Genomic DNA, 27,939 nt, shown 5'->3' with positions numbered 1-27,939 from the left:
CTCCTTCAGTCTCTTGGGTTTACTGGTAGCATCGATACTAAGACAGCTATTAACAATTTCTATATAACATTCATAGAACATTTAAAAAAACGAAAAAGACCCCTTGCCAAGAAAAGGGAGAGTACATAAGTGCAAGGAAGCAGACTGGGCAGCAACCTAATCTCTATGTCATTGCTCCTCCACATGAATAATCCTGAAGATATTAAAGTAACTGGAAGGCCAAAGATGTATTCAGAATTTGTGTCCACAAATGGAACACTTATTTTTGAGTCTCTAGGAAACACACAAAATTTTACCAAATGTCTTTTTTAAAAAAACTTAAATGAGCTTTAAAGGAAATAGAATAAAACTTATTTTCTAGTCACAATACAACAAACCAAAAATTAAAAGGACAATGGCAAAACTATACAGCTCATGAGTCAAAAGGGAATTATAATGAAAACGAAAGTAACAATTTTGAAATCAATAACATAATAAAAACTATGAAATGTGACCAAAACCATACTTTGAAAATCATTAGTCTTAAATGCTTTTATCATTAAAAAGAATGGCAATACAATATGCTTGGTATTTATTGAAAGCCTGTACTGCACAGGGCCTGAAAGCATATATTTTATTTACTCTTTTTAGTACTTATAAAGTGTGTATTGTCTTTTGCCCTTCATAATAGACAGTTTGGGACTGTATATGTGCTAGTGAGGTATATCCATGCAATATTATAACTATGCAATCTGTTTCCAAGAACAATATCATGTTTCTTCATTCAATGCCACAGATATTTACTAATGCTTATTATATGCAGGGCACTGTAACAAAGAGAAGAATATGAGACATTCTGTCTTATAAAAATCTAATCATGCTTGTTCATAACATACATAAGGGAGGTTGTCAGTATTAAATGCTAAAAACAACGGATAATCAGTGTAGTATGGTTGCAGACAGAAAAGTGATCCCAACTTGGAATGGGGACAGAAGTCAAATGTGATGCTTGTTGCCAGTGTTCTGGGGAGCATCTCTTAAGTTGTTCAAACAATTAATGCAAGAGAAACAGGAATAGCATACACATTTCCATTTTATTAAAATATTGTATAAATACAGAGCAGTTGGGCACATCCATTCTAAGGCACTGTTTTCTGGTTTGAATGCGATTCCACAAGAGAGAAAAGAGAAGCCATTACATTCGGTATTTTTCATCTCTACATTCAGACTCCTCCCATATTACATGTCTATTGCTACTGAGATCTCAATTTTAACCCTAAAAATATAGCAGCATCATACAGGGACCTGGATGTCAAGAGTTAAAGACACATCCTGGCTCTGGCACTTGATATGATTTGGCACTTAATTACAAACTCTCTTGCATTGTTCTCCATGTGTTCCCCAACTCTTGTTTATAACTAGAGATATTATAAACTCTTTTATGAGCCTGACCCATGAATTGTACTTCTTTACTAGCTTCTGTTAAGCCTAGAACAGGACTAGTTAGGCACATAGCAGATACTCCCAAATGCTTAGATATCAGTTGCAAGCAATTCAGTGCAATAGAAGAGATATACCTCCCTAGTCCTAGTTAAGGAAAGAATGACTGGATATCTTCATAAAAGAAAAATGCTTGAATGTCCTATTTCTTGTATATTACAACAAGGAACTAGGCTCAATGAATATTTTCACATGCTAACAGCTTTAACTGATAATGAGACTTCTTCCCTCATGTGGGAATTTGAGTTGTTACCACGATTATATGGGAATATTTATATAAGCAACAACTGTGTGTGTGTGTAATTATAAGTAAAATTCAAAAAGGGTGATAATCACTGGCAACTTTTAATTTGCCTGAATTTGTGATCCTCACCTTCTTAAAATGGTATTGTGTATGGATCTGTATTTGTGTGTGCGTGTATGTGTACTTATAAGGAAAATGAAGAGGTTGACAATCACTGAACAATTTATAAATGATATAAATTAGTGATCCTCACCTCCTTGAAATGATATATGTGTGTATTATACAAAAGATGTATATATATATATATATATATATATTTTTTTTGGTACCAGGGATAGAACTGGGGTCCTTGTGCTTGCGCAGCAGGCGGCAAAACCACTGAGCTAAATCCCTGGCCAAAAAGATGTATATTTTTAAAGAATTTTTTTATAATACCCTTAAAACAACTGGAGATAACTAGCTTGGGAGCAACAGAACAATATTGTAGTTAAAGAAATATTTGTTTAAGGTAGTGTATTCCAAGGGACATTTGCAGAATAATAGTTCTGTAAGTTATCATTGAATGAACAAGAAAAGAGGTGTACTGGGTTCAAGTAAGTTTGGAAAACATTGAGCCAAAGAGGTGCTTTCTCCTCCTTTACTAGCAGATCTCTCCCAGAGTCTCATACGCTGATGTGCACTATGAATCCAGGAAGGGGAAATAGCAGGAAGCAACTCAGAAACTTACTTGCAGAGTATCTTGCAGAACTAAGTGTTCTATGACACATTCTTACAGGAGACAATGAACTAAGGAATGGGTAAAATTTCAAAAGCACTGAAAGACACATGAGTGAATTACCAAAAGAGAGTAAAAAGCCATGGATACTGATTCTTCAGTCAATCTCAGTTAAATTAGATCCTACTTGTACAACTTCCACAGTCAAGTGAGTTCTTTACTTTTTGTGGTAATGGAGATCAAACCCAGGGCCTTGCCCCACCCTTTTTTGATGTTCTATTTTGGGACAAGTTCTTGGTAAGTCATTAATTTTCTCAGGCTGGACTCAAAAATGCGATCCTCCTTCTTCAGCCTCTCAGAGTGCTGGGATTATAGATGTGCACCACACCTGGCTTCAAGTGGACTCTTCTAGACCTAGAGCTAAATTATCAATACTAGGCACCATCACCACAGCCTGCCAACTGAGCAGACCAGCAAACTTTGCAAAGTTCAGAAGTAAAGGTTAAAATCTAAATTTTCTTAAATATAAAAATTTTAATGGAAATAACCCAGTTCTCACCAGGAAAATGATAACCCCTCCATTCTTGTGCTCCTGACGTAATTTTATTGTTTGACAAAATTCACTATCTCCATTCTTGCCACTTTGGAACATCTAAAGTTTTGAGTTCATCTTTAATAATTACACAGCAGAGTATGTATGGTACTTCTACAACAGATAGGTCAATAGACATGGTTATCCATTATACTGATCCTACCCCTAAAAGGTCTGTCATCATTTTTATGCTTTATGCTTATACTTAGGACATGGCTGCCTTGGAACATAAAATCTCCTATTTTAATAAAAAAGAGTTGTGGAGACAGGATAAATCAAGTTAGGAAAGCTGCTAATATAGGTGGCTCTTCTACAACTCATATGCCACTGAAGATGGATTTTAAAAATAGCCCCTCCCCACACCTTTTGTAAAGAAAGATTGAAATATATCAACACTTGGAATTCTTATACTGTCTGCAGTTTTGAATTCTCAAAATAAAAATGCTAATAACCCCCCCCCAAAAAAAACTGTTGTCATGAGTTCAAACAAAAAGGTCCTTCCAAACAAACAGGCTACTGCAGGTTACAATTTTTTTGAGTTAGTGTTAGCTTCTGTAGGACCTGTTTCCCTCAACAATTCTTAAAGCAGTCCTCTAAAATGAGTGACTTGGTGCATAATAAGGCCTGCTCTCTGTCTGAAGCTTTTAGAACAATGACTACACTTATATGGCTTTTCCCCTGTATGGATTCTTAAGTGAATAACGAGGCTTGGCCTCTGCCTAAAGCTTTTCCCACAGTAATTACATTTAAATGGTCTCTCTTCAGTATGTGTTCTCTGGTGCAAAGTAAGCGCGGTCAGTCTACTAAAACTTTTCCCACAATTATGACATCTGTGAGGTTTTTCACCTGTGTGAGTTTTCAGATGTCTTTTAAGACTTGATCCATGACAAAAACTCTTCCCACATTCAAGGCATTTATATGTTTCTTCTTCAGAATGAGTTCTCTGGTGCCCAATAAGGTGTGACCGCCGCGTGAATCGCTTTTTACACACAGTACATTCATAGGGTCTCTCTCCTGTGTGAAGTCGTTGGTGTCTATAAAGGTCTGAACTACGAAGGAATCTTTTTCCACATTCAGGGCATTTGTGAGGTTCTTCCCCTGAATGAATTCTCTGATGCCCAGTAAGTTGTGACTTCCGAGCAAAACATTTTCCACACTGAGGACATCGGTGAGGTTTCTCTCCTGGATTCTTCTTCTTTTGGGGCCTAGGGTTGAGAGGTTCTTCCAAGCTGCTGCTCTCAAGTGTCTCGCCTAGAGTGGGGTTCTGCTGATCCACGAGTTTAGTTAAATCTGTCTGTAAATCCTCCGGGGGTAGCTCCCATTGATTTTCTAATGGTACATAGTCTTTTTCCATAACGGGACCATGCAGAGAATTCCCCTCTAAAGTTACAATAAATGGATATATATTCTCCAGTTTTTTCTGTTTTGAAGCATCTTCTTCATTTTCTAACCCCATATCAAAACCTGAGAAAAGAAATAGAAACTGAAGATGTTAATTGTATTCTAAGAGAAAAATAAATGAAGGAAAACCAAAAGTCGTATTAAACCATTAGCAGGAATATAGAAATTCTTAAGCAGAATACAAAGCTCTTCACCCAGATTAAGACTCAATTTTTCTGTTCTTTCTTCCCTAGCATGTCAATGAACAATTACTTACCTATCTTGGAATCAAGTAATTGTTTCATTTCTTTGGAATCCTGTAATTCCTTTACCCATGGCTCTTCTCGCTGCTCCAGTGGGAAGTTTACATCAAGCTTTGGCAGTGGATATCCTGGTTATAGGAAAGAAGAGAAGCATAATAGTTTAGTTCATCAAAAGCTGTCCCAGAATTTAGGCTGATTTCTTGGACACAGGGCCCCTTAATATCCACTTCCTCCTCACATACTATGATTTCATCTGGAGTCACTTATAATAGTTTTTTTAAAAGATAAGAAAACAAAAAATGAAGATAATATACTTTTGTGCTCACTTCAAGGCTACTCTCTAACGTATGGACAGTGAGAGAATCAATTGTGTGCTGAAATCAGTGCACTAAATTACTTCTGCATCTATTCTGATAATAGATCTACTTAGCTTAGAGCTAAAATGTGATATGAATCATCATAAAATTTTGGCATACTAAAAGTGGGAAATAGTACTGAATGCTGGGTGAAAATAGAAAGGTAAAAGTAGGAGGCAGTAAGCTATTTAATGGAATAAGTTCAGTTAAGACTTTCAAATTAAAATGGAAATTGAACTGAGCTGGCAGCCAGGAAAAGTAGTCCTTGTTTCGGTTAATGTCCAGAAGTGGGGTTTTCTTAAAATTAAGCCAAATGATGATCAAACTGTGCTTCTAACTGTAAATCAAAGGACATGACACACAAGTAAAGCTTCTACCCCTTGCTCTCTCCTATCTAGCCGTCACCCCCACCCCATCCTCATTGACAGCCACTGTGGCTGGCATCCTGTTTTCCATGCTCCTTCCTCACCTTTCTCATCTCTAGCCAAGTGTACTACTTTGCACTGAAAAGTGGGTTGGAAATGACCAATTTGAGATCTAAATGTGAGGTAATGGCTTTATATCAGCATTATTAAGATAGCATGAGCAAATCAGTTTAGCTAATGTTAATCCAAAGAAAAATTTAAATTTCTGAACATTATATCATGACATAAGAAGTGGACTAAATTTTATTTGTTTTATGGTGTCAAGACCATATATTTCCTTTTTAAGATTAGGAAACACAAAGATGGATTTCAAACAAATGGTGCTTAAATTTACTATTTTGTTTTTGTTTGGGTGAGACTAAAGGGTAATATGGAATAAGTCAAATAAAACTGAAGGTTGTAGATCAAAGTAAAGCTGTTGCGCAGTAAAAGAAGGAGTAAACTGAAACTTAGAAGTGAGTAGCAAAGGCCTAGGTGTAAAATGCTGATTTATAATCTAAATGTAGAGAGGAGCTTGTGGATGGACTCCTAGCATGACACTGTAATGTGCGCTGCAGATCCATCTCTCAGCGAAACCGGTGAAATTTTAAAAGTAAAAAACAAAACACATAAAGTTTGTCCAAATGATCCTGAGATCAGAAAACAAAACAAGGACTGCTTTCAACAGGTGGAGGAACGGTGTGATCTGACTGACATCATGGGCACCCTCTTGCTCCCCCCTCCTCCCCAAGAGTGGCCTGGCGCCGCTGACCCCAGTGTCTTTGTGCCACCTCTGTAGCTGCTTCAGTACCTGCCCTCTAGGCCATGCTGACAGAAGCCAAGGCTCCTCTGACAACTATGATGTCTCCCCCTGACTTTCAACTGCTGATACTGACTCTCTAAGGAGCAACAGAAAACTGGCACCTGACAAGACAAAGATCAGGGAGGGACTGGGCCCACTGCTGATATCCTCAATGGGCCTTGGTCAACATGGCCACACCTCCTGGAGATCCCCTGAAAACAGTATCAGTAATGATTTTAGCCCCATCATTTCAGGGAAACATGGGAACTGTCAATCAAGCAGCTACTTCCCATGAAGTTTGGCAGAGCTTTTATGAGCAAAGGTGATACTACATGCCCCACAGACATCCAGGGAGATATTTGCCTTGGCCAAGCAGGCACGAACCTATCCCAGATGATGCTGTCCTGCAACTATTCTGGAAAATTCTACTATATAACATTCAGATGACTGTACACCCCCCCTGTTACTACTGCAAAAGTCTCCAAGTGGGTCTGTGAAATGCAGAAAACTACTCATGTATAGCCTGCTCCTCCTCTATATAAGCAGCACTCCCTTACACTTCTTGGGTCAGTTAAGGAGGGCTCCCTCCTGTGCACTACCTTCCTCTGCTGCAGCACAGGTCCCAGTAAAGCCTTGCTTGAGTAGTCCTATTGTCTATACATGATTCATATTTTGGGTAAAGTGGGATGAGCAGGTTGCAGCAAAAAAGTGCTTGTGATACTAGGACCTATTAGCCCTAAACAGCTCTAGAGAGCAGTGGAGCAATGAAGAGCCAAGACTGGTGGCAACCAGTGGTAACTTGCAGTGAACTGTCGAGACTACCAGAGAGGCAGTGGAAGCTGGTGGAAGAGCTGAAGAAAGCAGCCTTGGCTGCTGAGGTGCTAATAGGGGTGGCGGGAGCCACCAAGAGCTATAACATCAAGAACTAAGAGACACGATACTGAAAGCTCAGAGCTGTAACCCTAATGGGTGAGAGCCACTGGCACTCAAAGCCTGGAACTGCTAACATCAAACTGCGATTTCTATCTGAATTGAGTAAAAGAACCTGTGGCCAACTGGTGACAGTCTTAAGGACACAGAGCAAATGAAGAAAGATTTGAGAAAATCAATTAAAATTCTTTAAGAACAATGTGAATTTGAGGCATCGGAATCTCAATGGCTTCCCTTACCTCTCACTTTCAGTTACTTCCATCACAGAATGGTGTAGCCAAAAGTCCTGGATACCCTCTTCCCCACAGCTACATGCAGAGGAATCTCTTCTGGGACTTTTACTAAAATATATACAAGTTGGTACACTTAATGGCACCTTGCTTTTCCCTGAGACCCCATTCATTTTTCACTTTTGCCTTTCTGTTCTTATGATAGCATAATTTGCAATGATTTGTCATCAAGCTCACTAATTCTCTCTTCTGATGGTTCAAATGTACCTTTGAACGACTCTAGTAACTTTTTCATTACAGTTTTCTATAGTTTGGATCTATAATGTCCCTCACAGGACCATGTGTTAAAGGCTTGGTCCCCAGATTCATGCTATTGGGTGGCAGTGAAAACTTTAAGACATGGTACCTAGTGAGAGGTTTTAGGTAATTATGGGCATGCCCTTGAAAAGGACTTTGGGACCCTAGTGCCTTCCTCTTTCTCTTTTTCATTCATGGCTATGAGATGAATGGCTTTGTTCCACAATGTACTCTTTAGCCTGGTGTGCTGCCTGTCCATAGTCCAAAAAGCAAAGGGGCCACCACTCTACCCCTCCAAAGCTATGAATCAAAATAAAACTTTTCCATTTTATAAATTGATTATCTCAGATATTTGTTACATTAATGGAAAGCTGACTGACAGCTATTAGACTTTTCAACTCTAAAATTACCACTTGATTTTTTAAAATTTCTGTTTATTGACATTCTCTATTGTGATACTGTCACAACTTCTTTACTTTTTAAATCACGTGTTTTTCCTTAAGTTCTTGAAACATGTTAGTAATGGCAACTTTGAAGTCTTTGTTAAATCTCTATCTAGTAAAAACTCATAAGCAGATTCTACTGCATGCTTTTCTCCCCTCAATAATATGAATCATACTTTCCTGTCCAATGCATGTCTTATAATTTTGTTGGAAACTGGACATTTTAGATAATATATTCCAGCAACTCTATGTCATCCCCGAGTACTTTGCATTGCTATTTGCTTATTTGTTTAGTGAATGGCTGGACAATTTTAGTGAAGTCTATCTCCTACAATACTAAGAAAGAAATATTAAACTGACATTTCTCCTATGGCAAAGTCACCCTTGAACCATAGTTATTTCTACTGGGCTGCAGAAAAAAAAATTGAAAATATAATGGCCCTAAATTCTCCAAGTGTATTGAAAAAATTATTCCAGTATCTAGAAAGTTCAATGAATTCCATGCAGGTGAATACAAGGGGATTCACAGACATATCATAGTCCTAAAAGTCACATAAAGAGGTAAAACCTTGAAAGACAGGAAGTGAGAAATGACTGGTCAGTTACAAAGGACCCTCAATGAAATTAAAAACTGAGTTCACATCAGAAACAGTGGAGGATAGGAGGCAGTGGCATGACATATTCAAAGTAATCAGAGAAAAATGAAAATTGTCAACCAAGAATCTTACCTTCAGCAAATCTATCTTTCAAAAATGAATATGGAATAGAGATATTCCTGAGAAACGAAACTGAGAGAATTCACTGCTAGCAGACATGGAAGTTCCTCATTCTAAATGAAATTTGATCCACATTTTAAAAAACAGCACAAATAAAGGTAATTATGTAATTAGAAAGGATAGTTTAACTGAAAACTTGTTTCTCCTCTTAAAGGCTTAAAATACAAGTGCTATAACAGAAATGTAATGTACTTGCCAATAGGAGCACAGATGAGATGGGCAAGAGCAAAGCTATACAGGATTAAAAAAATAACTACTTTGGTAATTCAAATCTACAGGGACAAATGAAGAAAATCAGGAATGATAAATAATGTCAATATAACAAAAGTTCGAGTAGACCTTTTGTAGATGGGAAGAAGATCTAGGGATAGAGGGAAGGGGAGGGAGAAGGGAAAGGGAAGTAATAAGGACTAAGATATGATATGTATATGCACCAACTCCACATGCTGAATGTGTTCATTATGTATTGCACATATGTACTAATAAAAATGAATAAAACATTTAAAAAATTTCAAAAATAAAACACAAATAACAAAACCATAATGTATTTCCTTCTCTCAGCTTTTGTTAAAGTCTTAAAATTATACAAAGTAATGACCATAAGAATGAATTGTTGGGTTTATAATATTTTTGATGTACTAAGTATGAGAGCAATATCACAAAAGGGAAGAAATATGTATAGAGCTATATAGAACAAATATTTTTATATCTTATTGGTATTAAGTTAGTATATCTTTGAAGCTGATTATAAGATCAGATATTCATGGAAAAACCATAGATCAACCACGAAGGAAGTAAATCTAAAAACTGTGAAAATACACTAAGGTAAGTAAAATGTTAGAAATATTTATTTAATGCAAAAGAAAGCAGTAGAAGGGGCAGAGGAACAAAAAAGACAAAAATCAGAAATAGAAAGTTAAGTGGCAGATGTAAATCTAACCACATAAAAAAGATTAAATGTGAATGGATTAAGCAACTCAGTGAAAAGGCAGAGAAACTCAGATTGGATTTTTTTCAAAGATCCAACTATATACTGACTACAGTAGATACACTTTAGGTTCAAAGGTACAACAGATTGAAAGTAAAGGTATGGAGAAACATATATTCTGTAAATAACAGCCACAAAATAACTAAACAACATAGATATTAAATCTAAAAAAGGCCAGGTGTGGTAGCACATGTCTGTAATCCCATCATTCTGGGAAACTAAGGTAGGAGGATCACAAATTCAAGCAGGGCCTTGGCAACTCAGCACCTCAGCAAGACCCTATCTCAAAATAGAAAAGGACTCAGGATGGCGCTCAGTGCAAGGGCTCTGTGTTCAATCCCCAGTACTGGCAAATAAATAAAAAACAAAGGAACAACATAGAAAGAGAAGAGTGACAGCAATTAACTTTTCTAAACTTCAGTTTCTTCACCTGAAAATGGGGGTATCAAGCCAAATATGGTGGCACATGCCTATACCTACCTGTATTCCCAGCACTTTGGGAGGGTAAGGCAGGAGGACCACAACTTTGAGCCTAGTCTGGGCAACTTAGCGACTTAGTGAGATCCTTTGTCTAAATAAAACATTTTTAAAAGGCTGGGGACATAGTTCAGTGTCATGGCCCTAGGTTTCAATTTTCAGCATCTATCTATGTATCTCTCTCTCTCTCTCTCTCTCTCTCTCTCTCTCTCTCTCTCTCTCCCTCCCTGTCTTTCTGTCTCTCTTTCTCTCTCTGTCTCTCTCTTTCTCTCTCTGTCTCTCTCTCTCTCTGTCTCTCTCAAACACACACACAAAGTTACTACAGATAAAGATAATCATTTTATGATAATAAAAAGAATAAATGTTTCATGAAACTATAACATCTAAGAACATACATGCAGTCGAAATACATGAAGCAAAAACTGACAGAAACAGTAAAACTAGACAATTCTACAGCAAGACACTTCAATAAATCCTTCAAAAATCTAGGTAAAAGATCAACAACAGAAGATATAGAAAATACTACAAACAAACTAAACATAACAGACATTCATAGAACACTCCAGCCAACAACAGAAACACACATTCTTCACAAGTACACACAGAAGAACTTCCAGGGCATATGAGGTGCTGCACCATAAAACAAACACTGCAAAATGTAAAAGTATCAAAATTACAAAATATATTCTCCCACCAAAATTAAATGAAAAACTGAGATTTTCACAAATAGGTGGAAATTAAACAATATGCTGCTTAATAACTAATCAGTCAAAACAACCAAAAAAGGAAATCAAGACTATTTTGAGATAAATGGAAATGAACACACTGCATACCAAAATGTAAGGCATATACATAAAGCTTTGCTTATAAGGAAATTTATACCTGTAAATGCCTACATTAAACAGGAAAAACTGAAATAATAACCCAATTTTCCATCTTAAAATACTAGAAAAAGAAGAGCAAATTCAGTTGGAAACAACTAGAAAGAGGAAAATAATAAAGATTTCAGTAGGATCTAATGAAACAGAAAACTGTAAAACAACAGAGAAAGTCATTGAAACCAATGTTGTTTCTTTGGAAACAACAAAATTGACAAAGCTTACCTAAGCTGGTCAAGAGGTTTTTTTAATGCTAATATCCTTCTTGAATCACTTTGTAGTTTTTACTAAAGTGCTTTTGTTTTACAAGGATTGTGTTTTTATTTATATAAATATCATTAAGTGACTAATATGTGTGTGTGCATGCACATTTTATATCTATCCAACAACTTAGTTTTTTTGGTGACAGGAAAAAATTCCAACCTTTGAAATAAAATTTATCAATTTCTTACATTACTTATAAATTTCTTCTCCACATAGCCAGTGTCTTGCGCTTTTCCTCTCCAATAGGATGCACTTCATGCAATACATCAAGATGTTTTCATTAAAAAAGGTAAAAGGTGTAAGTAACCTTTAAATAATGGAACAATAAGTCTTCCATGATTTTGCAAAGCACAGTTTATCAATTTAAACAGTAATGAAAACAGGATAATTTCCTGTCCCTCAAATTTGTACTTTTTTACTTAATTAATTATACCTATTTTTGGTAAATAGAATGGATTTCCATGTGATTTAGAGTAAAATATTAACACCAAGAGTAATACTGCTGCTGTATGATCTTTGTACCTGCAATGTTGACAAAAGAAGCATAATTAACATGGAGAATCAGAATGCACATGAAGACTTATAATTTAATAGGACTAGTTAAGTTCTATCATTTGTTGAAAGTAAATATACATCAACACATTTGTTAAAATTTAAAAGACCATGAAATGAAGGTAATGTAAAGATTGGAACATAGATGAAATTATTATATAGTTCTGCTTTGACATGGCCCTGTGCTAGTCATGGGTGCATCAGACATTTCTACTTCTGTAAGTCAGACTGCTCTCTACCTAACTCCCTTATGTCATTCTCACCTGCTGTCTCAGTACTATGCAGTCAAAGTGCCGACCTGTTGAAGCTGTGGCAGGGGAGGAAGGGTGGAGGGCTCTTGGCCATACCTGGACCAAAGCCTTAATGGCGACAAGAGCTGTGCCCGGGAGTCTGTGTTAACAAGATAAGAAAACCCTACAGGGGAGGGAAATTCAGGGGAATCTGGGTCATGCCGTATAGCAGCCTTTCTCCACCCAGAAGTTTTCCTCCTAGAACTCACCCTGCCATACTTCTCAAATTTGTGTGTTGCCAACAGTCACCTGGAGAGCTTGTTGAACATATAAACCGGATGATGCAGACATACAGCACATTCAGACACACTGGTCTAGGTGGGGATTTCATGACATATGTATTCCTACATTATGGAAGAGACTGAAGCCTCCTAAAGGATCTGCCAAGAGAATGTTCCTAAAGTATTAACTTTGAATGAGGCTCTTAAGCCCTAGGGACAAGCAATAACACAGATGCTGTGGGTCAAAATTTGCTGGAAAAATGAGGCCTCACCCAGAGTATCCAAACTTCCATGGCTTTCCTGTGTAGCATTCTTGGTCAAGGCCACTGAGTATTAGTTTCACCAGTTCCCAACACTATTCTCTCCAAAGTTCCCTACTATTCCCAGACTTTCCCTTATTCTTTCCTTTCTCCTCCTTGTGTTACCCTTTTCTCCTCTTTTCCCTCTCTCTTCTTTCTCCTACTGCTCTTCCTCTTTATGTGAACAGTGTATTTCCACTGAGAAGCCTGCATTTCCAACCCATCCCCAGTCCTTGAGTACACTTGAGCTCTCACACAGAAACAAAGGAGCATAAACAAGACCCTCTCTTACCAGTGTCCAGAAAGGGCTGGCATGTTCCAGCATCACCGTAGTTCAGCTCCTGTGGCCCTGCCTGTGGGATCCAGGCCTCTGTGACTGAGGCCTCTGGGACAGGACCCATTACCTGGAGGGCAGGTGACTCCAGATGCATGTCTGGTGGCATGGGTACTGTTCCTACTGGCGCCAGTTCTTCCAAAAGTATGTCATGCATGTCAACCTGGGGGAAAGGCCAGAACCTATCACTTTCTGTTCAGACCCACTGGATGTACAGTTAGCTTTTGCTCACTCAGAAGTAATACATTGTCCACTAGCAATACAGAGAGCCATGCATATAGTTTTAAATGTTTCAGTGGCCACATGAAATAGTGCATGAGAAGAAACACGACAGGTCAACCCAAGTAACATGTCATATTGAATCCAAGATATCCCAACCATCAGGATTTCAACATGTCATCAATACAATTACTACTGAGATCATTCACCTAAGGTTCCCCTTAATACTACGTCTTCTGCATGTGATATGCGTTTCCCACTCAACACAAGTCTGAATTAGCACTGGCCACATTTTAAGTGTTCAAGCTCCACTCATGGCTAGTGCCTACTGTGCTGGGCAGGGCATGCCTAGATCACTGGAAGATAAAGTCATGTATAGGTAACAAAATGAGTGAGAGAGAGAAAGAGAGAAAAGAATGGAACCCACTAGGCCAAGGTACTCTAGGGAGGGAGGAATGACTAGACCACTGCTGTTCAGGCTTTTGTCAAGAAGACTGGTGACTTACCTTGAAGCCAATGGCTCCTGCCAAACCCACGCCACACCACACTCAGGATCCCGAGTCTCCAAGTGGAAGCACAAGCTCCCTTCTTCCAGAGACACTGCCCTCTGCTCAGTCTGCCCTTCCTGAAGATGCTTTGCATGATGGTGGCTCTAAATAAGGGGTAGTACCACTGCCCCTGCCCCCTAACAGGCCAGAGACAGGAGCATCACTCTCAATGCAGAGTTGTTTCAGGTTCCTACCAACAGTGGAATTTACCTTCAAGTATCTGTGTAGGTAAAAAGCACCTGCCAAGAACCACATCTTGTTGATCAGAGACAAGCCATTTCTGCATACTTTAGCATGACTTGGGTTTCCTAGGAATGCACTACTGTGGAAATCCCAGGAAGACTACACTATTTGTTGTTCCAATTGATAAAGGACTGTTTGCCACTTTGGGAACTCACATGGCAAACAGCAATGTTGTTCATGGTACTTGAGCCATAGTCTGAACTCCTGACTGCCCATCACAGTGATGCTAAGCCGTGATACAGGTATCTGACCACTTTATGAATGCTTCTGGTGAAGTCAATTCTAGGCATTCTTATGCAGAAATGCCTGTTAGCTTATAATGAACTATGCACCTTTCTCTTTATATCTGTTCTAGACTTGACTTGACTCAGGTTTGACAAGCTGTTTCTGTAAAAGAGCAAAATAGCAAATATTTTCAGCTTTAGGGGCCATATTTATGGTCTCATTTATTTTCCTTCTTTCCAAAAAAGAAACAAATTTTAACAATGTAAAAATCATTATCTTCTCCCAGGTACACACAAAAAGGGCTAAGATCAGATGTAGCCTATTGATCAAACAGCAAATTATTGATGATGCGTTATAATGTATATGTTAAAGAAGAGTATAAGGCCTGATAGGATTGTGAACCACTGACTTACATGCTAACTGCAGTAGAAGAATAAAGTGAAAAGAACTATGGAGAAATCTTGAGGATATATAATGACACAGAGATAAAATCTCTGGTCTAGACCCAGCCGCTTTGGTTCCTCTTTTGGTCTAACAACAAAGACCCCAAACCCTTTTCTCACCTGTTGTTCCGGTATCTCAAGTTCTCTCTGTAAGTCTTCTATCAGTGATACAACTCTTTCTCTATTCTCTGGGCAGTGTTCCCTCACCCAGGTCTCTATCTCTGTGGGCAGAATAGTGAGGAATTGCTCCAGCACGAGCAGCTCCAGGATTTGCTCCTTAGAACGCATCTTTGGCTTCAGCCACTGACAGCAAAGCTCCCACAGTTTGTTGAAGGCTTCATGAGGCCCAGCTGCTTCAGTGTACTGGAACTGCCTGAAGCGTTGGCGGAAGACCTCACAGTCAGTGTCATACTCTTGTAGCACAGAGCCCTGATTCAAGGAGGCCTGGATTGCACAGCCCAGGGCCACCGCCATAGCCCCTTCCAGAAGCCTGGAGTTTATCTGGTGCCTGAAGTCTCAGATTCCAGTTTGTTTCTCTCTGTAATAATCCTGAGGGGAGCCACCTGCAGCTGAAGGGAGGGAGACACGAGAAATGACAAACAGCAATGGTTACAATAGGGCATACTTACTGCCCTTAAGTTATTTTTTAACCACAGACCAAAACGAGCAATTCATAATCTTTCTGGTGGTTTGTAGAGTCTAGTAAAAGCTAGCCTCACTTCCTAGACAAATACCCATATACATCCAATTCCTAATACTTTCAAAAGTTTACAAAATCTCAAAGTTCCTCCACATACCCTATAGAATGGTGTTCTACAGTATGATAGCCACTAGTCCTATGTGACACTTTAGTTCAAAATTCAGTTTTTCAGTAATACTAGCTAAATTTCAAGTGCTCAATAAATATCATTGCCAAATTTCTGCTGAATAGCTCTTCTCTGTAATTCCACAATCCCAATGCAACGGACCCTACCCTTAATAAGTCCCCATAGATCTACTGACATTTAATCCCACTTCCAGTCTAACTCCAAGTATCTCGTGTTTCTGAATATATGAAAATACTGTATAAGAGGACCATGAACATTACATTTGAATAACTTTGAATATTCATCTAGCTCTCAGTATACTTTAGTATCATGCAATCAAGGTGAATTTAGGTAGAGCCATGTTTTACAAAGACAGAATATTGTCAATCCCTCATTCGTCTCCACTCAGGATATGTATAGTTCAGCCAAAATCACTCAGTCTCTTCCTCCCATAGCATTCCAAATGGCTCTTCTATGAGAAAATACACTGCACAGGACAGGTCATGAGGAATCTGCTCTGAATTTATAATGAAGGACTCTCATCAAATTCAGGCAATGTACTGTTCTAAGTATCCTGCATGTATCAGTTCAGTTAAACCTCTTCCAACTTCAGGAGTAGGTATTAGTGCTATTCCCTGAATGAAGATGAGGAACAAAGGTTTGATGCTTAGCGGAATTGAATATCTCCTCCAAGTCACACTGAAAATGCCAAAGGGAAATGGTGATGAGGTTAGAATCAATAGTCTCCAGACTGGGGATTTAGCTCAGTGGTTCCACTACCTGCCTCGAAAGAACAAGGTCCCGACTTCCATCCTCGCTACAAAAAAAAAAAAAGTCTCCAGTAATTAGAATATCTAAAACCATCAAGATGCTTTTATTGCAATCATTGAGATCACAGAAAGGTTATAGAAGTGGTATTCCACAGGTCTCAGGACCTGTACCTGCTCTTGTACTATAGAGCTCTCTCTGCATTTGCTGAATCAATCTCAATCTCTCCCTCTCTCCCTCACTGTTCCCCCACCCTGCACTCTCTCTTTCTTTCTCTCTCTGTATTTGCTGTTATAGGTCCTGTACCTTTTTTCTTCCCCAGAGGAGGATCATTAAAAAGAAATACTCATGACTATTTCCCCCCGGTCAAGCAAAATTTAAATGGTGTCTCCATACCACCCTTTATCAAGATGGTAACCTGAACTCTGTGGCAGATGGATGTAGGCATGATAAGCGGCTAGCTGTGTGACCCTGAACATCAGTGCCTGTCTGCAACACATATATAATTGTAACAACTTCATAAAATATCCTGCCTGGATCCAACTGTATGGAAAGCGAATAGCTGCGTGCCTGGCACAAGGAAAAGGCTCAATTAAGGTTTATTGCTGGACAAGTCTCCTTTCTAGGAAGCTTCTACTTTCCTGAGCCTAGCCATCTAACCGTTGCTGGAAGGCATCCAGGAACTGTGGCTTTTTGGCGGTGGACCCACCCGTTAATCGGATCCAGCCTCACAGCTGGCCAGCCCTCCCCTAAGTGACCCAAAACCTTCCACCACGTCTACCAGGGAAGTGACCCTCCGGGTTTCCTTCCATCGGCCCTTCCCAGTTAAAAGTTCACTTCACTGTGGGGTAAGTGATTTCCCCCCAAACCTCCCAGTCCTGAGCCCACCCTCATAGGGCCTACGAGTACAGCGATGTGAGAAAAGAGGGCATTTGGTTAAAGGCAAGAGTGACATATCCCTGAAAAATCTAAAAGCCAATGTAAAAAAGGACGCTGGTGCTTCGGGCGTGGTTCTGGAGCGCTCCTGGGCGACGAGGTCCCGCCGCCCAGAGGTGCACTCCCAGCCCGGGAGGATTCACAGGAAGGCCTGGCCGGGTCTCAAGGAGCTGCGGCGGGGTCCCTGATCCGATAAGGGGCCCAACGCCCCACGCAGCCCTTGGCGCCCACCGCCCGGGGCATATCTGGAATCTACCTGGCCGCCTGGCCCAGGCAGGCGAAGGGAACCCCTTTACCCGCGCCCGCGCCCCAGGGACGGCCACGCCCTCTGGCCGCTCCGGGACTCACCGCCTCAGCGCCCACTGCTCTCCCAAGCTCACCCGCAAATGCTCAAGGCGCAGGCGCGGAGTCACGCTGTGGACTACATCTCCCGGCAGGCCTCACGCCGCCTACTGAGTTCAGGACCCGCAAGGATGCTGACGTGAGAGGGGCCGGGGCTCTCCCGAGCTTCCTAGCTCTAAACTGCGTTGGAAGTGCTCTCATTTCCGGTCTAATGACTTCTTGGCCCCAGGGTGTCTTGGTGGGGCCAGCTGGGGGTCAGGAACTAAGTGAGGGTTTCTGTCCAATAGCCTTAGAGTAACCGGAGTAGGTGGAAAACCTTTTTTAAATGTTGTGACCTAGTCAGTGATTCTCAAACCTCTGTGTGGAGAACACTTTAAAATAAGATGGAATTGTATAACCCTAAGTGTGCTATAACTATAAGTGTGCTGTAACCCTAAAGTATGCTGTGACTTTAAGAGTGCTGTGAGTGATATGTAACCATAGTAACCATAAGATATAGAAGTAGAACCTTAAGCGGTGTGGAATTGATAAGGATGCACCCCATACTGGACAGGGCGTGGTCCAAAATGGACAGTGTGATAAGTCTGAACCAATACCACAAACGCCCAGTTAGAATAGTATAAAAGGAGCTGAAGACCTCAAGCAAGTCGACGATCCGTCCCACCGACCAGTCTACTAGTCAGTCTGTTGATCTGACTACCGACTGAGACACCTGCACCTGATCCCGCTGGAAGAAGCATCGCCGCTGACCAGACGAGACCAGAGGATGAGGTCAGCGGAGAGACAGATAGCCTAGCGCTGACTCGACGCCCTTCGTCTATGGATCAGACCCTCTGACCCGACGGGAGGAAACGTCGCGCTCCCATAAGGACTTGCGCAGTACAGGTACAGGGACGTGGTAATTGGCAGACTTAATATCGTCTTATTTAATATCGTGTGATAATTGCATAGAAGTGAATTATAGTAATATAAGTGTGTGAACTGCCATCCGAGTCTGAGTCCTCTTTACCCTTGGTACCTGCTCGCAACAGCCTGTGTGTGTGTGGGGGGGGGGGGTTCTTGGAAGAGCTTTGTTTTAAATTCAGATTTTTGGGCCCCACCCAACACACTGACATATTGGATCTCTTGTGAACCTAGGGATTCACATTTAATAGGCTTTCCTGGAGATCAGACTCCAGTCTTCTGCCGCTAGTCGAGTCACAGTGGCCTTGGATTTTCTTGGTAGTTTCCTCTTGAAGAACTGAGCTTCAGTTTATCGACTTTGTCCATTTCTTTGCACCTTCAGCCTGACACCAGAGGTCTCTTGGGTCTTAAGGTTCGCCCTCTGATATGGCCTTGTGTGTTCCAATTGGTCCTTGCTGGTCCTGCCCTGGGAAACTAATTTTCCCTTCTCATTGGACAGCAGCCAATTGTGTCAAGGCCTAATCCAATGGCCATTAGATACAGTAATCCTAATTGGAAGAAGTAGTCCTCAAGTTGGTCCCAAGCTGGTACTGCTGGTATGTAGATAGAACACTTGAGTGCTAGGATTTTGTGCCTGGGAGCCAAGACCTAGAAATGGATGGGTCCATAACAGCGAGTTGAAAGCTTCCTGTATTTGTGCTTCCAGGAGACTGATGGAAGGAAACCAGGAGAATGGGCTAACAGGAACTGGTCTCTCAGAGCCCACTGAGACCAAGACACTACAGACAGCTCTCCACAGACCCAAGTTGTTCTCTATGGGCAAGACTTGGAGACCCAGGAATTCAGAGTCCTGATGAAGCTGTCATTTCTCTCACATGACCACAGACACCTTAGATAGATACCAGCAAAGATTGGGGTTGCTGATTCCCAGCTAAGGTGGTCCAGCAGCCTGAGAGTGGTGTCAGGTCCTGACTCCCAGGGGAAAAGTCTCCTTGTGATAGTGAAAGTGCAGGAGCTCTTGTCACTGGAGCCAGGAGCTGTCCCTACTCAACCAAGTGCCTGGCCAGGAGGCTATCCACTTTGCTTTCGAGGATTTTACTTCTAAAAGACTACGGGGTGCCCAGAAATCTTCAGGCTGTCCCTGGAGCTTTGCCTTGGATGGTTGCAGCCTGAGATGGGTGCCTGGGAGCAGGTATGGAGTTTCTAATGCTGGAGTAAGTCCAACAGTCCTGTCCCAGGAGATCCACAGAAAGATGCAGAGGTTGCATTTGAATAGCTGTGAAGAAGCTGCAACTGGGTACCGTGGAAGATGCCAAATCACCCTGCTGCAGACAGGCAGCCACCTGGTTCCACACTACAAAGACGCAGAGGACACCAGACCACCAGACCAAGGTACTGAGTCCCTCTGTTCCCGGCCCAGAGGTAGGGGCTTCTGAGCCATCGTCCCACTGCTGCTGGTCCAGAGGAAGGGGCTTTCCAGTCACCATCCCTCTTGCTGCTCCCAGCCCAGAGGAAAGGGCTTTCGGGATACCTTCTGTCCCGTTGCTTGTGGCCCAGAGGAAGGGGCTTCCAGGCCACCATCCCTCCCACCGCTCCAGGCCCAGAAGGAGGGGCTTCTGAGACACCATCCCACTGCTCCTGGTCCAGAGGAAGGGGCTTCCCGGCCACCATCCTTCCCGCTGCTCCCAGCCCACAGGAAGGGGCTTTTGGGTCACCATCCCTACCGCTGCTCCCGGCCCCTGTCCCACCTCTCCCAGCTCAGAGGAGGTAATCTCAGCAGGTGCAAACAGCCCCCCACCCCAGTCAAAATGAGAAAACAGGTAAATAAGTCTCAAAACCAGACTTCCAGATCACCTACAGCAACCCCAAAGGGAAATGAGATGGAACACTCTGTTACTCAACCACCTGGACCCACTGAATTGGCAACAAAAGGGGATCTGGAAAAAATGAAATCACAAATAATTTCTCAGATAACAGGAGAAATTTTGCCCCTAGTGCAAGACATGATTAATAAATCTAGAGAGGAGCTCAGGAACATGATGGAATCCCAACATAAGAAACAAATGGAATCCATAAAACAGATGCAGATAGATTTCCAAGACATGAAAAACTGCATTGAAAGTCTGCACAGCAGAATGAGCCAATGTGAGGACAGAATTTCAGATATAGAAGATAAGATTGCAATTAGTGACCAGGAAAAGAAAAATTGCTTCAAAGTTATAAAGGAACATGAGAAATCAATCCAGCAGCTGCTAGATGATGCAAAGAAGAATAACATAAGACTGATTGGAGTCAATGAAGAAACAGGAGAGAATGCAGATGACATAAAAAAATCTCTTCACAGAAATAATGGCAGAAAACTTCCCAAGCAGAGGAAAAGAGCTTGACATACAGATAAGTGAGGCATATAGGACTCCAAATAGCCTTGATCAAAAAAAATCTACACATAGGCATATAATTGTTAAGATTCCAGAAACACAACAGAAGAACAAAGTTCTACTAGCAGTCAGAGAAAAGAAACAAATCACATACAAAGGAAAGCCTATCAGAATCACAGCAGACTTCTCAACACAAACCATCAAGGCAAGAAGAGCTTGGAGTGACATATTCCAAGCCCTAAAAGAAAACAGCCTCCAACCCAGATTGATGTACCCTGCAAAATTATCTTTCAAAATTGATGGAGAAATAAGATACTTTCATGGCAAAGAGCACCTTAGGAACTTCGTGAATACCAAACCAGCACTCCAAAGAACTTTACACAATATCCTAGGAACAGATCTTGAGGATCACAACCCCAGGAAGCAAAGCAGAATGAACCCATCTGGCATGACAAGAAATTAAATGTAAAGGGGGAGAACCCAACAAAAAGAAAAAGTCATGGCAATGACAAGTCAATACATTTCAGTTATATCCATCAACGTTAATGGTCTCAATTCACCAATCAAAAGAAATAGACTGGCAGAATGGGTCAAGAAGCAAAATCCAACAATATGCTGCATACAAGAAACACACTTAATTCAAAAGGAAACTCATAGACTGAAAGTTAAAGGGTGGAAAACAATACTCCATGCAACGGGAACCCAAAAAAAAGCAGGAATAGCTATCCTCTTTGCAGATCAAGTAGATTTCAAACCAACACTGATTAAGAGAGATGAAGAAGGACACTACATCCTTGTAAAGGGAAGAATCCAAGAGGAAGAGATGACAATCATAAATATCTATGCAACAAACACTAGTGCACCCAACTATATAAAACAAATACTAACGGACATGAAAAGTCATGTATGCACTAATACAATTGTAGTGGGGGACCTCAACACCCCACTGTCACAAATAGATAGATCAACTAGACTAAAAATAAGTAATGAAATACTAGAACTCAATCGAACTCTTGAACAAATGAACTTAACAGATGTTTACAGAGTCTTCCACCCCACAAAATCAGAATACACATTCTTCTCAGCTCCACATGGGTCATTCTCAAAAATAGACCACATACTCATACATAGAACATGTTTAAGTAAGTGCAAAGGAATTGAAGTTATCCCCTGTATATTATCAGACCATAGTGCGATGAAATTGGAGATCCATAGCAAAAGAAACTCAAAAAATTTCAAAAACACATGGAAATTGAACAACACACTTCTGAATAACCAAGGGGCCACAGAGGAAAAAGAAGAAATCAGACAGTTCCTTCAATTAAATGACAATGACACTACAACATATCGGAATCTATGGGACACAATGACAGCAGTCTTACAAGGAAAGTTCATAGCAGTGAATAAGCATATTAGGAAAACAGAACGAGCTCAATTAAACAACCTGATGCTGAACCTCAAGCTTCTACAAGAAGAAGAACAGGACAACCCCAAAGCTTATACAAGGGAGAAAATTATGAAGACAAGAGGAGACATCAATAAAATGGAGACTAAGAGAATGATACAAAAAATCAATGACGCCAAGAGTTGGTTCTTAGAAAGAATCAACAAAATTGACAAACCCTTAGCCAACCTTTTCAGAAAAAGGAAAAAGACCCAAATCCATGCAATTAGGAATGAAAAGGGTGAAATGACAACAGACCCAGCAGAAATCCAGAGGATCATCAGTACCTACTTCCAGAACCTATACACCAATAAGATGGACAACACAGAAGAAATGGACAGATTCCTAGATACATATGAATTACCAAAGTTGAACAAAGAAGACCTAAAATTTCTGAACAACCCAATATTAAGCAATGAAATTGAAAATGTAATTAAAAACTTATCAACTAAGAAAAGCCCGGGCCCTAATGGCTTCACTGCTGAATTCTACAAGACATTTAGAGAGGAACTGCTGCCACTACTGTTTAAACTCTTCAATGAAATTGAAAGGGAAGCAATACTCCCAAATTCATTCCTGGAAGCAAGCATCATCTTGATCCCCAAAGCACAGAAAGACCCAACTGAAAAAGAGAACTATAGGCCAATCTCACTAATGAACATAGATGCAAAAATCCTTAATAAGATAATGGCAAACAGAATGCAGAAGATCATCAAGAAGTTCATACACTCTGATCAAGTGGGATTCATCCCAGAGATGCAGGGATGGTTCAATATATGCAAATCAATTAATGTAATACACTATATCAATAGAGCCAAGGACAAAAACCATGTGATTATCTGCATAGACGCAGAAAAAGCATTTGACAAAATCCAACATGCGTTTATGATAAAAACCCTACAAAAAATTGGAATAGATTATCTCTACCTCAAACTGATAGAAGCCATCTATAAAAAACCAACAGCCAATATCATACTAAATGGTCAAAAACTGAAATCCTTCACACTAAAATCAGGAACAAGACAAGGATGCCCACTATCACCACTCTTGTTCAATATAGTTCTGGAAACATTAGCCATGGCAATTAGACAAGAGAAAGAAATAAAAGGAATAAAGATAGGTAATGAAGAAGTCAAATTGTCATTATTTGCAGATGACATGATACTCTATATAGAAGACCTCAAGAACTCCACCAAAAGTCTTCTAGATTTAATAACCAAATTCAATCAAATAGCTGGTTACAAGGTCAACACACAAAAATCAATACCTTTCCTCTACACCAATGACAGACTCACTGAGAGAGAAATAGGGCAAATAATTCCTTTCACAACAGCATCCAAAAAACTGAAATACCTAGGAATCATCCTAACGAAAGAAATCAAAGACCTCTTCTCTGAAAACTATAGCACTCTGAAAAGAGAGATTGAAGATGATATCAGAAAATGGACAGACATCCCCTGCTCCTGGGTAGGAAGGATTAATAAAGTGAAAATGGCCATAATTCCAAAACTGCTATATAGATTTAATGCAATTCCAATTGAGATCCCAGCAGCATACTTCATAGACCTTGAGAAAACAATTCAAAAATTCATTTGGAACAAGAAGAGACCCAGAATAGCAAAAGCAATTCTAGGTAACAGAGACATGCCAGGGGGTATCACAATCCCCAACCTGCAACTCTACTACAAAGCTACTGTGATAAAAACAACATGGTACTGGCAAAGAAAAAGACTTGAGGACCAGTGGAACAGATTAGAAGATGCAGAAACAACGCCAGACACACTCAGCCATCTCATCTTCTACAAAAGAGCCAAACACCCTCATTGGAGGAAAGATAGCCTCTTTAATAAATGGTGCTGGAAAAATTGGGCTTCAACTTGCCAAAGATTAAAACTAGACCTATATCTCTCACCATGCACTAAACTAAAATCAAAATGGATTAAAGATCTAAATATTAAAATAGAAACTCTGAACCAGTTGGAACAGAGGTTAGGTAGAACCCTTGAAAACATCAGTGTAGGAAAAGATTTTATGAACAAAACCTCAGTTGCCTGTGAACTAGCACAAACAATCAACAAATGGGATCTCTTCTTATTAAAAGGCTTCTGCACAGCAAGAGAAACCACCAGCAGTGTGAAGAGACAATCCACAATGTGGGAAAAAAATCTTCACCTGCTCTTCCTCAGACAAAGGTCTACTATCTTGAATCTATAAAGAACTTAAAACAATCAGACCTCCCAAATTTAAAGACCCAATCTGAAAATGGGCAGCTGAAATGAACAGACATTTCTCAGATAAAGAAGTAGAAATAGCAAATAAATACATGAAAAAATGTTCAACATCACTGGTCATTCGAGAGATGCAAATGAAAACAATGCTGAGATTCCACTTCACTCCAGAAAGAATGGCTGCTATCATGAAATCAACCAATAACAAATGCTGGCGGGGCCGTGGGGAAAGAGGAACCCTGCTCCACTGCTGGTGGGAGTGTAGACTGGTGCAAGCACTGTGGAAATCAGTATGGAGATACTTCAAAGAACTAGGACTGGAAGTCCCATTTGACCCTGCTATTCCACTGCTGGGGATCTTCCCCAAAGAATTAAAAGAATCATACCACAGTGATATATGTGCACCCATGTTCATAGCAGCACAGTTTGTAATAGCTAAAACTTGGAAACAGCCCAAATGCCCATCAACTGGAGACTGGATAAAGAAAAGGTAGTTTTTTTATAAAATGGAGTACTACTCAGCCATAAAAATGAGAAATTAGAGACATTTATAGCTTAGTGGATGCACATTGAGGCGATGCTCTTAAGTGAAATAAATAGGACACAGATGTGTAAATACCTAATAGCTTCTCTGGTGTGAGTAACTGAAAGTGTAAATAAGGACTAAATGTATAATAGGTAATGTGAAATAGGAAGAAAAGGGGCAAAGGGGAAGGAAGTGGGAGGGCTAGGGGAAAGGATAGAAGGGAATGGGTTTAATGTGAGAAAATGGAAAAATAGGAACAAAACCTTTGTAAATAGGGAGGAATGGAGGGGTTGAAGGGAGGGCTGGGCAAGGGTGAAAAATAAGAACCAAGAGAGACTATGTAAAGGTGCAAATTTCCAATGATGAATGTCATTATATTGTATACTTAAAATGTACCAATGATTAGAATGAATAATCGATAATGCAAACTAGGAAGAAAAGGTCCAAAGGGGTAGGGGTAGTGGGAGGGGCAGGGGAAAGGAAAGAAGGGAAAGAAAAAATGCTGAGAAATGGAAAAAATGGAAATAAAGTCTTTGTAAATAGGGAAGGGTGGAGGGGGTGAAGGGAGGGCTAGGAATGGGGAAAAAATAAGAACCAAGATGCATTATGTAAAGGTACAATGCCCAATGAGAAATGTAATTGTGTTGTATACCTACAATGTACCAATAAAAGAATTTAATACAAAAAAAAAAAGAAACTGCAACTCTTAGAACATGATTCTTGGGCAGCTTGAAAGGCTGAGGAATAGGTGAGAGGATGGTTTATCTGTGCTGAGGTCTGGGACAGTTTGCTGTCTTAGTTCCATATTCAGATTTTGTTGATTGCCTTGAGTAGCCCTTACACTTGTAGATCTTACATTGACCAGTGACTTTTTGTAGTTATGTAGCAGGATTTTCTCATGGAAAGATGGGACACAGAAGCTCTTTCCAGGAAGTAGCATTTATTCGTGCTAGCATTGACTCAGCAAATTCACATCTAAAGGCTGAGCCCCGAGCATGCCAAGCATGGGGGAGTTTTGCCTTTTACACAATTTTTATATCTTTGTCTCTCTTATATGGCAACACACTGACAAACTATATCCTGATTGGGTACACTCTATGTTACAGAGCCTTACTAGAAATACACTTGTGTACATAGGAACTAATTATGCCATGTTGTTTTCCTTTGTTCTGAGAAAGCCCCCACTGAATTTGTTTGGGAGGGGGTCTTGCCACATTTCCCCCTTTAATGCTCAGGCCGCCTATTTGGGGTCAAAGAGCATTATCTTGGTTTAAAGGTTTATATTTTTATAGTATCATCACGTGCATGGCTGTTTTTTGTTCGTCTGTTTGTTGTTTGTTCGTCTGTTTGTCTGTTTGAGGCATTCCTCAATGAGGCTGGAAACAGACCATATAATTAGGACAAAGAGGCAGGGTAGGATTAGACAAGTTTTTAAAGTTAAGAGCACAACACCTTTGAGGGTTTTGAAGATCAAAAACCATCTTTTAAACAACTCTCTGGGGTTTCAACCTTTTTAGGTCTGGACTGGGACAGGAGCAATCTTTTTTTTTATCAGATTTGTGCTTTTTTAATGATTTTTTATTATTTGTAGGCAGCAGTTGCTCAGGTTAAACTTTTTATAAACTCTCTTTTGTTTTCTTTTTTCTTTTTTTCGAAGCAACCAAGTAATCTAAGGCCAAGCAATTTTGATAGATAGCATTGTGCATTTTGGTTTGTTGTTTGGCTAATAACTTAAGGGCTTTGGCAGTTTTATTAGTTATAATTTTTACAACTGCTTGCAGTCTGATTATGTGGTTTAGCATGTAAATAGGGGTACAGTAGCCCCAGGACCCATCTTCCATAATATTGGACTATACACTCAGGGGGCCATTTATCATCTTTTAAATTGACAATTTGTAGGACATGTCATTTTTTGAGGTCTCTCTGACCCCATATACCTGGTCTCTCAGATGTTCTCTCTTAGCAAGAGGGAGTAGGAAGAAAGATGGATGGATTTTCTCTAACACACAGGACCCTGACTAGTTTGGGGGGAGTACAGTATAGGCTGTTCTTTTGCATATCTAATATAGACTGCCTGATATTTGAGGTCTCTGTCAACATTATCTCAAGCCCCCCAGAGATTACATTTGGACAAGCGTTGAGGATTGCGCTCAAGGTGATCTGGGGACCCCTTTCCATTGGGTTTTCTCGGTGGCTGAGTTATAATATCTTTGGCCTAGGCTTTTAACAGGGGTGGTGAACCTTTTTTCTATCAGACAAGGCAGTTTATTTTAATAATTTGGGTTTCTAGGAGCCAAATTCCTGTGGTAGGTAGGACCGGGGTACCCTGTTCTATTGTAGAGTTTGTGGGGATCTAGTTTTCTAGCTTCTCATGGCCATTGAGCTCTCACGTTGGTTTTCTCACATTTATATAGCAAGAAGAGACCTTTGGGATCTGGGCTATAGTGTCTGCCAGGACTAGAAACAAGTTTTTTGTAGTGACTGAAATGAGAGGGGGGAACTACTTTTTATTTCCTTATGAAAGGAATAGAAGACCTCATGAGTTGAGGCTCAGAGTGGGAGAGTAACCCTCTTGAAGTATAACATGGTTTCTGGGTCAGTGCCCAATCTTGAGGCCATTTATTATTTGAGGTCTTTTGGATTTAAGCTAGTAAAAGTAATGGGGTTATAGGCTCCCAATTTATAGCTGGAGGTGGCAGGCCCCTTTTGGAGGAGT

At 40.3% G+C, this 27,939-nt stretch overlaps 1 protein-coding gene across 1 annotated transcript; it reads right to left on the bottom strand.

Moving 5' to 3' along the window:
* Window positions 1-1,054: 1,054 nt before the first annotated feature.
* Znf449 (zinc finger protein 449) lies at window positions 1,055-17,795 on the bottom strand. Its single transcript, XM_004875262.4, has 5 exons — window positions 17,751-17,795; window positions 15,013-15,461; window positions 13,173-13,377; window positions 4,688-4,801; window positions 1,055-4,494 (listed from the first exon to the last, which is right to left on the bottom strand). The coding sequence occupies exons 2-5, from the start codon at window positions 15,364-15,366 to the stop codon at window positions 3,611-3,613; spliced, it is 1,557 nt and encodes a 518-aa protein (XP_004875319.1). The 5' UTR covers window positions 15,367-15,461; window positions 17,751-17,795; the 3' UTR covers window positions 1,055-3,610.
* Between the last annotated feature and the right edge of the window lie 10,144 nt (window positions 17,796-27,939).

This window comes from Heterocephalus glaber, unplaced genomic scaffold, assembly GCF_053883595.1.
Source record: "Heterocephalus glaber isolate CG9 unplaced genomic scaffold, H.glaber_assembly_v1.0 deba00001765, whole genome shotgun sequence".
Taxonomy (NCBI): domain Eukaryota; kingdom Metazoa; phylum Chordata; class Mammalia; order Rodentia; family Bathyergidae; genus Heterocephalus; species Heterocephalus glaber.
Note: the sequence above shows the minus strand (reverse complement) of the source record. Positions and strands in the feature narration are given on the sequence as shown.

What these genes read in the sequence shown, in the direction of transcription:
- Znf449 (XM_004875262.4), bottom strand. Translation starts at nt 15,366, where the DNA reads ATGGCGGTGGCCCTGGGCTGTGCAATCCAGGCCTCCTTGAATCAGGGC. An exon ending in TTGAGATACCGGAACAACAG is followed by an intron (nt 13,378 to 15,012) that starts GTGAGAAAAGGG and finishes CCTTTCCCCCAG; the next exon opens with GTTGACATGCATGACATACT. An exon ending in CCAGCCCTTTCTGGACACTG is followed by an intron (nt 4,802 to 13,172) that starts GTAAGAGAGGGT and finishes TCCTATAACCAG; the next exon opens with GATATCCACTGCCAAAGCTT.